At 32.4% G+C, this 12,468-nt stretch overlaps 1 protein-coding gene and 1 non-coding gene across 5 annotated transcripts in view; both read left to right on the top strand.

The window, feature by feature from the left end:
• The window catches only part of LOC127701077 (transmembrane protein 209-like), a 33,943-nt gene extending 30,245 nt beyond the window's left edge, over positions 1 to 3,698 (top strand). For all 4 annotated transcript variants that reach the window (XM_052204980.1, XM_052204913.1, XM_052205094.1 and 1 more), the window contains exons 15-16: positions 1,813 to 1,886; positions 3,441 to 3,698. In XM_052204980.1, the coding sequence (XP_052060940.1) occupies positions 1,813 to 1,886; positions 3,441 to 3,495 (129 nt within the window). In that variant the 3' untranslated portion in view covers positions 3,496 to 3,698. The remainder of the gene's footprint in view (positions 1 to 1,812; positions 1,887 to 3,440) is intronic.
• An 8,169-nt stretch (positions 3,699 to 11,867) lies between these two features.
• On the top strand, positions 11,868 to 11,940 carry Trnak-uuu (transfer RNA lysine (anticodon UUU)). The gene has a single exon. It is a non-coding gene; the product is annotated as a tRNA-Lys (tRNA).
• Positions 11,941 to 12,468: the final 528 nt, after the last annotated feature.

Below are 12,468 nucleotides of genomic sequence, written 5' to 3'. Positions count from 1 at the left end.
AGGTCCAAAGGGTCCAAAATTTAACTTTGTTTGATTTCATCAAAAATTGAATTATTGGGGTTCTTTGATATGCCGAATCTTACCGTGTATTTAGATTCTTAATTTTTGGTTCCGTTTTCAAATTGGTTTACATTAAGGTCAAAAGGGTCCAAAATTAAACTTAGTTTGATTTTAACAAAAATTGAATTTTTAGGGTTCTTTGATATGCTGAATCTAAACATGTATTTAGATTTTTGATTATGGGCCCAGTTTTCAAGTTGGTCCAAATCAGGGTCCAAAATTAAACTTTGTTTGATTTCAACAAAAATTGAATATGTGGGGTTCTTTGATATGCTGAATCTAACCATATATTTAGATTTTTGATTTTTGGGCCCCGTTATCAACTTTGTCCACATTGAGGTCAAAAGGGTCCAAAATTAAACTTTGTTTGATTTCATCAAAAATTGAATTCTTGGGGTTCTTTGATATGCTGAATCTAACCATGTATTTAGATTTTTTATTTGTGGACCCGCTATCAAATTGGTTCATATTGAGGTCAAAAGGGTCCAAAATTAAACTTTGTTTGATTTCATCAAAAATTGAATTATTGGGGTTCTTTGATATGCCAAATCTAACCGTGTATTTAGATTTTTAATTTTGGGTCCCGTTTTTAAATTGGTCTACATTAAGGTCCAAAGGGTCCAAAATTAAACTTAGTTTGATTTTAACAAAAATTGAATTCTTGGGGTTCTTTGATATGCTGAATCTAAACATGTGTTTAGATTTTTGATTATGGGCCCAGTTTTCAAGTTGGTCCAAGTTGGGGTCCAAAATTAAACTTTGTTTGATTTCAACAAAAATTGAATATATGGCGTTCTTTGATATGCTGAATCTAAACATGTATTTAGATTTTAGATTTTTGGCCCAGTTTTCAAGTTGGTCCAAATTGGGGTCCAAAATTAAACTTTGTTTGATTTCAACAAAAATTGAATATATGGGGTTCTTTAATATGCTGAATCTTACCATGTATTTAGATTTTTTATTTGTGGGCCCGCTATCAAATTGGTTCATATTGAGGTCAAAAGGGTCCAAAATTAAACTTTGTTTGATTTCATCAAAAATTAAATTATTGGGGTTTTTGATATGCCAAATCTAACCATGTTTTTAGATTTTTAATTTTGGGTCCAGTTTTTTAAATTGGTCTACATTAAGGTCCAAAGGGTCCAAAATTAAACTTAGTTTGATTTTAACAAAAATTGAATTCTTGGGGTACTTTGATATGCTGAATCTAAACATGTGTTTAGATTTTTGATTATGGGACCAGTTTTCAAGTTTGTCCAAGTTGGGGTCCAAAATTAAACTTTGTTCGATTTCAACAAAAATTGAATATATGGGGTTCTTTGATATGCTGAATCTAACCATGTATTTTTATTTTGGACATTGGACCATAATAGGTAAATTAAAAAAATTGAAGTTCTTGGACCACATTCTTTCTGTGTCAGAAACCTATGCTGTGTCAAATATTTAATCACAATCCAAATTCAGAGCTGTATCAAGCTTGAATGTTGTGTCCATACTTGCCCCAACTGTTCAGGGTTCGACCTCTGCGGTCGTATCAAGCTGCGCCCAGCGAAGCATTTTATTATTATTTAGTTACTGCATAAAACTATGTTACACAGTATAAATATAATCAAACTCAAATAGATAAAAGGTAATAAATAAAAAATAGAATTCTATGATCTAACCATAAAAATTTGTATAATTGTTATATTAAACAACCTTGCCATCTGTATTGCCTTAAATAGTTTGCTTCACACTGTCGTTGTTTTTCAGGGAAGAAATAACATGTTCCAGGCAGTATTGTTATTTTTACATCACATAAAGACAAAGGAACATGGAATGTTAGGGTAGGTATATATTTGTAACATGAACAGAAGTAAACAGGCAATATTAATCAAGGTCCATGATACTGCTGTATTAGTCAAGTACAGCTCCATCAAAGAAGTGACTGATACTGATATCACTCGCAATTAATGATATCATAAATTATGATTCATAATAGAAAAATAAGAAGATGTGGTATGATTGCCAATGAGACAACTCTCCACCAGAGACCAAATGACAAAGAAGTGAGCAACTATAAGTCACCATACGCTTGGGATAAAATTTGAATATAACAGCCCAGGCCATGTGAAAATCCAACAAATCTATGGCTTGCATGAATTATTTCTTAATCAGTACATACCCAACATCCCATGAAATTAGTGTAAAGACCTCATTTACAGTCTGAGGAAAAAATGATTGTGTTCAATGCCAAAATATAGGTATAGACAGAATGTAGTACCGTGAATGTAAATAGGTGTATAGTGAAAATATTTGGTTGGTTTTTTTAGGGGATTCAAAATACCATATGACACCAGATGGTATCTAAAATTCTGGGCTCGATAAAAAGTGAAGGATTTGGGATATATAAACCTGGGGAGATGGGGCTAAGGAATATCACCATCCAATATAGGAAAATTAACAATAAGGAAAAAAAAATCATCCCTTTTGTCATAAATATTTGTGTAGAGTTTCCCATGTAAAACTGAAATATCTAAATCTATGAAAGGACAGTTATTGCTGTTTACATTATTTAATGAAAAATATTATCAAGATAAAGGTAAGTGTTATTAAATAGAGCAAAAATGCCAGATTTTTTTTAAATCATGAAAATTTAATGAAAATAAATAATTTCTTAACAATTGTTGCATAAATTTATAGCTGGGATATGTAAAGAAGATATTTGGTTAGGTATGTCTGTCCAAAGAAACCGACATTTTGAGTCTAAAAAATATGAAGGTATATTTTTTATTACATACTTAAATTGATTAGATGAAAAAAAGCTTGTATGCAAATTTTCGTAAAAAGTCACTGTGGAATCAAAACTTAATGTTCCCTCTTAAAAAGGACCATCAAAAGTATGTAATTTGTCTAAAACATCCAAAGGTTATTTTACACTCCTGAGTTTAAATAAGAGTGGAGCATGACATGAAAATTATTTCTATCAACAAGGTTAATTCTGAAATGAAAATCATATATATATTGATGTGGGGAGGATGCTTGTCAATAATCATAAAAAGTTAAATAGGAAGGGCTAAATCCTGAATTCAAAACAAAGCGTGAAGAATGTTCAAAACATAGAGCTCCATTAGTGTTATATCTTATCTGAGGGGCGGAAGGACCTTTTTCGGGACGTCAGGATTGGGCCTTTTTTTTTTTGCTCGAATTCAGGATTTACATTCATCGGGCACTAGGGAAATAATGATTAATTTTTTCTGGATCCAGGAAAGAATGCTTTATTTTTTCAGGGATTCCGGATGACACCTCTCCTACAGCCCCTTTTATCTGAAGACTGTAGGTCGTTCATAGGTTTTCAAAATAGCATGTTTTATTTATTTATTTCTAATTTATACTTACAGGAGAGTTAATCTTGGAATGTCAGGTGTGAATGTTTTATGGATTTTTGAGTCATGACAGTGTTTTGTAAGACATATGTATGAAAATATGGACATAAACACAGTGGTGGTGAATTGCTAAGCAAAGGAAAGAAGATCTCTGTTAGTCACAGTTCCGAGAATGTTGCATGATAACAGATAACAGAAGTGAAAGATTGATTGATATGGAAACAGTTTTTACAATTTTTAGAATGATAAGTCAAATAAAGGCTGTCTTTTTTATTTCATTTTTTTTTCTAAGTAATATTTTATTATCCATAGTGGCCACAAACCGTTTGGGTTTAAGCCATTTATGTGCCTGTGATGTGTATATTTGTTTACTTTCAGACCTAAACTATTTGTACTTTTAAAAAAAAAGCTAGCATTTGAAACCAAATTAAGGAAATATATTCCCTTTGATTAGTCAGATATTGCTGTAAAGTCTAACAGCCTTTATGGGGATTTCCATGGGCCCTGGGACTTTAGAGTGCATTCCTTTTATATGACATGAAAGTTCCAAACCCAGACATTGGGCTCTAATAGATCAATTTTCAAGCAGATTAACCATACATCATAAGCTTCCCTATTCATTTCACTGGAAGAATATGTATCTACCCTCCTGTATCACAAACAAGGGATTTATTCCAGTCATCACTCCATTATCAATTCTTCTCTTTCCCTCAGATAAAGTGATCTCCAGATGCAGATTTAGGGGTAGTGGGGCTGGGCCCCCTTATGGAGCTACATATATGGTTAATGCTTAGACTTTTTACATGTCCCACTGGAAACATTACTTACTTTGTCCACCCCACCCCCCTTTTTTCAAAGCTAGACCATTATCACAGGGTACAGCCCATGCCCTTCCTATCTGTCACCCTATGCGATTGTGATTTTGGAACTTTTTCTGTTTTGTGCTGCCCTGTCCTTTTACTGAGCTTTTTTTTACAACAAATTTACAATTTCCAAACAATGGTTTACTTTCAGTTTTGCAGCAAATTTAAATTCAGCCAAAATTAATTTTGACATTAAATTTGCTTTAATTTACAGTGTCAAACATACTTCTTATTAATGTCTTTTACTTTAACCCTGGATAATACATGAATATCAATTAATGTTTACAAAAATAAAATGTATGTAGAGTTACTTCCCCTGTCTTATAGTGATTTCAAAATATAATATTTTATATTATATTTGTTGATAAAAAAATAATTGAATAGCAAAAATTAAATGCAATAACATTATAGAATGTTCTTAAATAATTTCAATGCTTTTGCACTTATACAAAATAAAATATTGAAAGTTATTTTAGATATCTTCACTTCTTTAAATGCTTTTGAACATTAATGTTACTCCATTTTTTTTCCTTAGTTATTTAAGTTCTAACGAGAGGTCTTCTATATGAAGATTTTGATAAGATAAGATTTTTAAGGTTCACAATCCCTGCCACAGGATTGTAATTAAATATAGATTTATAACCAAACAAGCTTACAATAATGACATTATTTAATATATAATGTTTCCTCCCAAACTACTGCTGCATGTAAATATTAAAAACTAGAGATTTAAAACATTGTCAACAGAACAATTGAAAATGAGGTTGGAAAATAGTTTCTTAGAATCACTTCGTAAGTCAGAGGACAACTTATCTTACACTGATTTCTAAAATACTTCAGTTGTAGTACTTTTTCAATCATAATTTGTGAGTTCTAGTTTTCTCAAATCAAGGATTTGTATAGTAAGAAGGATTGGAATCTCGTGGACTTTTGCATAGATTGTATTATAATGTCTTATGATGATGGAAGTTTTTAACGACCTTGACTGGCTATACAGCCCTTGCAAGGTCGGTCAATAATGTCTTATACATTATCCTTGGCCAATTATAGAACTTTAATGATTTTTCCTAAGCCACCCCATTTTTGTTACGACTCGCCCCTGTTTGTGGTAATCAACTCAAGGAAACGGAAAAATAACGAAAACTAATGCATGTAACATTATGAATTTTACTCACGATCTGAAGCAATCCTATATCTATCACTCATCTCCGTTTTTTGAGGGAGGAGTATGAAATAGAAAATTATTTTTGGACTGCCCATTAGGCGGGATAGGTTGAGGTCATTTGGGTAAAAATGTAAATTCATTCTATGACCCGTGTATTCGTACTGCAATCGAAAAAGTTGATAAATTGCACCAGAACCATTTTAAACTTCTTATTTCATGCATAACATTTGATAAATATGGACTGTAATACTTCCATAACGGTTATCTAGATGTTTAGTCGATGCAAAATCCGACATTAATTAAGGCACGCTGAGCATCTTCGAAATGCATCATGGGTAATCACACTAAAATCTTGCGCTGCATAAGACATTATAATACAATCTATGCAAAAGTCCATGAGATTCCAATCCTTCTTACTATACAAATCCTTGCTCGAATCAACTCTAATTTGCATATAATTTGCATAAGTTTGCAAATTTTCGAAAATGCCTGATTTTCAAGAAATCTCTTGGGGTCGAATGAGTTAAGAGTTAATCTCCATGAAAATGTTTTTCTTGTTATCACAACTCCTTCATAACCGTAAAAGATACAGACAAAATTCTTTTTCCAAATGGCTTGTAACATCCTCAGGATGTTGTAAATAGTCCTACAGTAGAGATCTGGAGACTCCATATGAGAGTTATTTTCCTTCATGTATTGTAAATGAAATACAAGTATAACTTGATAACTGTACGTCATAGAGACCCAGGGTCGTTTGATTTGAGATCCTTAGTCCACCAAAAAGAAAATCAGGTCAAAGTCATATTCTAATTTTTTGTAAGAGCTTATTTTTGCTTCTCTTTAGAAACTGTATAAGAATTCAAATATTCTTTTTTCCAATAAATTGTTAGTTGCGACTGAAAAATTTTGTTCAAAGAGTTGCAGTGACGTTTAATAGTTTTCTCCCCTGGAATGTTTAAAATAAGTTGTATTGTGATATAACTCATTAACCACAGCAGAAACCTAGGGTATTTTAAATTGAGGTCCTTGCTTAATGCCCTTGAAATTGAGGTCTAGGTCTAAGTAACATTCTAGATTTTGGCCTTTGCTAAAACTTCATACTGGTACATGTTAAAGCCATAAAGTCTTCTGAATTAGGTTGGAAGGCATAAGTGGAAGTGACTTTGTGTAAACTGGAAGTAGCCCTTTATGTACTTATCTAATGTAAAAGTACCTAGGAACCTATATTTTGAATCGATGTGAGGTTACTTATTTCAAACCGAAAGAACAAAAAGTAGTAAATGATGTCCCTTATTTAAAGCAAAATACATAGAAAACATGTATTTTTGGAATGAGTGTGAAGTAAGCTTTGAGTTGACATCTGTATAGACTCTTGATGCTGTAACTGATGCTGATCTATTGAACTATGCAGGGTTTAAGCTAGGATTTTGAGGGCTTTAGTCACTTTTGCGTGGGATGAAAATCAACCTTTTTTTGGGTAGCAGCAAGGGACCTAGGATGTATATTACTTTGTCAGACTTTGTCTTTGAAGGACTTTAATAGGCATACTAGGCAGTTACTGCATGATTTGACTGATGTGGCACTTTAATACGAAAGATTAGGATATAAGATCTAGAAATCTAGTTCACAATTTCACATCAGTTAGTTTCAGGGTACATTCCTAATCAGCAAAAGTTGGGATCCATTTTTTTTTTAAACCAGGATTCACAGCAGAAATGAACTTGTAAGGACTATTTCACTGCATTATTCATACTCATTATCCTTAAAAACGTTTTAAAGCGATATTTAGAATTAATTTTTATGAAGTTGGAACCAAGAATTTGTACAAATCCTTATTGGAACAATTCTAATGACTTTAAATTGTAAATTTATCATGAATAGTCACGTTTACTTTCGATTTCCAAATGAAATGAAAACGGGAAGTGACAAGTTGATAATAAATTGAGAATGAATCCGGATTCATCTACGGATTGGTTCGTGTTTAAAAAAGGCAGGAAATTATCATTTTTTAAATTAAATTTGCTACATAAGAACTATATTTGTCTCTCTCGTTTAGTTGAATACTTAATTATTTCGTATTTTACGTTTTAGTATCTTTAAATTCATATGAATACTTTCGCGCAAGCGCAGTTCCTAGTAAAAGAAGTACCTGTTTGACTTGTGAAAACATTTCTGAATGTTATGAATAAAGTTCTATCTTTTCAATCGAATTTATCGAAAGTTTTTGATTAAAAGTTATATCAAATATGACGAAAATACGTTCATTTGACGAAACTACGACAAGCGAACTGCAAATTGTGATCGTTTGAGAAATATTGAAATTAAAATGCGAACTGTCCGAGGGAATACTCAAATGTTGAAATGACGAAACTACGACAAACGAACTGCAAATTGTGCTCGTTTGATAAATATTGAAATTGAAATGCCGACTGACTGATTTTACTGGGGAAAATAATTATATTGATGATCAATTTTGAGGTTGATAAATGATTAACGGATTAGTGACCCATCCGATGGTGATAAGCGGATTATCTGTAATCACAACTTTTAACACCTGTTGAAAATGTTAATTAGCTGAGGGTCATAAACTTGTCAGAAACAATAAGACAGGTCAGAGACATATATACACATATGTGTATATATGTCTCTGGACAGGTAGAATTATAGTATTTTCATGCGAAAATATTTTTACTCTTTCCAAATTTAAGTGACGAAATTGATTTGGAATACTTTCGTCATTTTGAAGACCGTTTCGTAAATGACGAAAATGACGAGCGCTAGCAAAATCACTGACTATGTATTGAGATTTAGGGGCGGATGGCATGAGTGGGGAGTGTTTACATCGAGATAAGGTCCGTTTGAATTTGCTTAGTAACTTAATTTCAAAAGTACCAATCTTTGCTGCATATCAATCGATTCCTTTGGAATTTTTTCCTTGACTTTCTCTGATCTAGCTGTATATATATATAGATAATTAGCATGTTCCAGAGAGGTATACAGCCAGTAGAAAAAATAAATTGAAGTTGGTACTCCAGGAATATATTTGCATAGCAACATTTTAAACCAATTTTACATCAAGCTTTTATAGCCTGCTGTACTCGTCGTTTGCTACTTAAGGAAGGAAATGATAACATTAAATGGAAGTTTTGTTTTTATTTCAACTTATTTCTATCTTTACTATTTACCAGAACGTTTTCCCGTGAATCCATAATTGATAGCGTCCTTGCTAAAATGGGACAAACATTGAGAAGATCTAGTTTCAGTATTTACAGGGGAGGTAATATTTTGTCACTAGATTTCCCACTATCCAGAGCACCAGAATTCACCTCGGTTTTTGATGGGGTTCATGTTGCTTCTTTTTACTCATTTTGTATAGAAACGTGCTATGATTATGCCTAAAAGACTAACTATTGCCATAGAACACAATTATGCAAATGTAAAGGCAGTTTTCCCTTGTTTGGATACAGATAAAAGAGCAAAATCAATCATCTGTCAGAATACTTAGCATACATGTATAATACCAGAGACATATAATTGTATTATATGTCTCTGATAATACTACCCATTTAACAAACAATATGAGGAATCAATATTAATATGATTAAGTATTCTTTAAAATTCTGTTTACAAGCTAAAGTGACATTTTTCTTATTATTTTTATATGCTTGAGTGCCCTTTTTGAGATTTTAAAACACCCTGCCTTTTTTAGTTTTTATACGCCCGTTTACGTGACGTATTATGGTATACCGTTGTCCGTTCGTCTGTCCGTCCGTCGTCCACATGTCGGACAATAACTCAAAAACGCCTTAACAATTTGCATGAAACTTTGTTGAATTGATTATATCTATTGACATGAGCTCTCTTTCGTTTTTTTATAAATTTTAGATTTACGTTTCCGAGTTATGGGGGTTTTATTCATTGAAAAAGGAGTATTTTCCAGTTTTCGGACAATAACTCAAAAACACTTTCACCAATTTGCAAGAAACTTTGGTGAATTGTTTATAACTGTTGACATGAGCTCCCTTTTGATTTTTATAAATTTTAGATTTTACGTTTCCGAGTTATGGGTTTTTTTTTTTTTTTTTAAAGGGGGATTTTACAGTTTTCGGACAATAACTCAAAAAACACTTTAACCAATTTGCAAGAAACTTTGATGAATTTTTATATCTATTGACATGAGCTCCCTTTCGATTTTTATAGATTTTTGATTTTACGTTTCCGAGTTATGGGGTTTTATTCATTAAAAAAGGGGGAAATAAAACTCCATAACTCGGAAACGTAAAATCAAAAATCTATAAAAATCGAAAGGGAGCTCATGTCAATAGATATAAAAATTCATCAAAGTTTCTTCGGACAAAATTCACTCAAATAATCACTTTTCCTCACTTTTTTTCGTCATGCTTGGAGATATTGATTTGATAATTGGCATATAGTTTTATCATGACAAGTTACAGATCAAGGTCTAACTTGTTCCAGTCTGATGCTTTTGTGCAGAGTTATGGTCCTTTGACTTAGAAAATTCACTCAAATAATCAATTTTTCACATTTTTTTTTGTCATGTTTGAAGATATTGACTTGATATTTGTTATATCGTTTACACCATGACAATTTATAGATCAAGTTAGCATTTTGTTCCAGTACAAAGAATTTTTAACCGGTAGGAGACTGTATTGCCAGGCAATACTCGCAGAATGCTTGTGGAATCTGGTATAAAGTTTGTGTTTTTTTTATTCCGAGCAGTCAACATGGCCACCATGGCTAAATATAAAACATACCGGTAGGGGTAAAATGCAATTTTTGGCTTACCCTATATCTCAAAAACTAAAGCAGTGGGAGCATTACTGACATGTTTCTCTCGTTTTGTTTTTGCAGAAACTATGATAGCTAGACAGAAACTTAAAACAGCAAAAAATTTCAGCAAACTAAGACCTACAAATAAGTCACATGACCGAAAATGTCAATTGATTCTTTACAGGAGTTATTGCCCTTCAAAGATGATTTTTTTACAGTTTATTGCAGAAACTATGATAGATAGAGAGAATCTTGTAAATGCATGTTTAGACACGCATTGATATACATTGGCGTAGCTAGGCGGAAGCTCGGAAACCAAGGCTTCAACATCGTTTTAATAAAATAAAAAAAAGAGAGAAAGGGGAGGAAAAATGGACGCTGTGCGGTTAAATAAAAAAGTTGTTGAAGTCAATAACATCACTTCTCAGACTCCCGTTCGTTCCCATCCCCTGTGCTTTATTCCCCCTCTTTTTTAATAGCAAACGAATATTTTGTCTGCGGGGTGTTCTACTTAGTTACAATGCAACCGTCAGAATTGACAATTTCTTTACCCATAAGAATTTTAATAGTATCATTTCATCTAACAGTAGAGACACACAGGCTTTTCAAGATGATTCCTCAATCAGGAAGCCAGAAAGTCCAAGCTGTAACAATGACTATTCGTGCAGTTCAACTTGCTTTCATGTCGATCCTGCCCCAAGTCGATCCGTCCCAAGTCGATCCGGCCCCATATTTAAAGTCGATCCGTCCCCAATATAAAAATATTTATAAGGAATAAAAATAAAGATATATATGAATTCAGTGTTTATGAATTTCATAATAATATAAAAGGTGGACGAATATTTTGAGATTAAATTTTCATAAGACGAGACATTTATTTGAATATTTAAAAAAAAAAATTATATTCAGATTCATAAAGAAATATAATAATATTTTTATATAAAATATTTGAATAACCTTAAATGAATACGGATGATTATGCAGTATAAAACAATTATGTTGATTATGTTTTTATTACAAGTTTTCAAGACTATTGGGTATGCTTTGTTTACGAATAACAGTGAGAATAGCAACGATCTTGATGAAACGGATTTCGACTCTAACATAGATGTTGATTCTTTTAATGGTGTAATTACCCGAGATGAAATTCTGTTAGCCGTAACGCTGGCAACAAATCGGAAGGCTGCTGGAATTGATGATATACCTGGCCGAGAAAATGAAGTGGCAATAGAACTTTTATACCAAATAATTAGTGGATGTTTCGAACTTGGCCGAGTGTGAATCTATTTTGAAACAGGGTTCCACGGATAATAGATGCCTTTTAAATTATCGAGGTATAACGTTATTCTGTTCTGAATTTTCGACTAAGTAAATGGTTAGAAGTTAATGATTGTTTGTGCGACGAACAAAACGGATTCAGAAAAGGCCGCAGTTGCGAGGAACATTTATATTCACTATATTCAATTCTAAATGACCGAAAAATTGCCAGGAAATCTAAACGGTCTTGTTCTATCTTTAAAAGTCGAGAATTTTACATTGACTGTGTTGACCGATTTGTACTGTACACTATGTATGTGCTAAATGAAAGGTATAAATTATATTGTTTTCCGGTATCTCCCGTCAGCCCGCGTAGCTCAGTCGGTAGAGCATCAGACTTTTAATCTGAGGGTCTAGGGTTCGAGTCCCTACGTGGGCGATTGTAATTTTTGCTCCTTTGGGTTGCATGGGTCATTTCTGTTCTAGACATTATTTGTTTATATTCGTGGTCCCTATACCTAAGTTTGTACGAATTTAAATTGTAGTCTTAATTGCAATTTTATTAGCAGCTGACGATGGACACAGCTGGTATTTGTATAGAAAAAGCTTTAATTTTGTTTTAATTTCAATGCAGACGGGCCTTATAAAAACTTCTCAAATTGAGAAATGTTGTTTAATTTGCCGAATCCTTGCTATAAAACAGGAGATAGGATGGGTTGTTCTTTTAATATCACAATTTGATGGTACAAAAAAAAAATAGAACACAGAGAAGAAAGTGGCGAAAAGAAATATTGTACATTTCTTCTTCATGTTACCTGAAAAAAAAAATAACAATTAATTATTAGAACTTCAAATAAAAGACCTTGTTGGTGTAGATTTTGATTGAATTAGGTGATTACGACTGGCGTTAATTTGGTTCACGGTTATTAGACATTTGTTGAATAAACAAACCAATTATAGACTAATG

This window comes from Mytilus californianus, unplaced genomic scaffold (genome assembly GCF_021869535.1).
Source record: "Mytilus californianus isolate M0D057914Y unplaced genomic scaffold, xbMytCali1.0.p SCAF_1, whole genome shotgun sequence".
Taxonomy (NCBI): domain Eukaryota; kingdom Metazoa; phylum Mollusca; class Bivalvia; order Mytilida; family Mytilidae; genus Mytilus; species Mytilus californianus.
The sequence above is the reverse complement of the archived record's forward strand: the minus strand, read 5'-3'. Positions and strand labels throughout refer to the sequence as shown.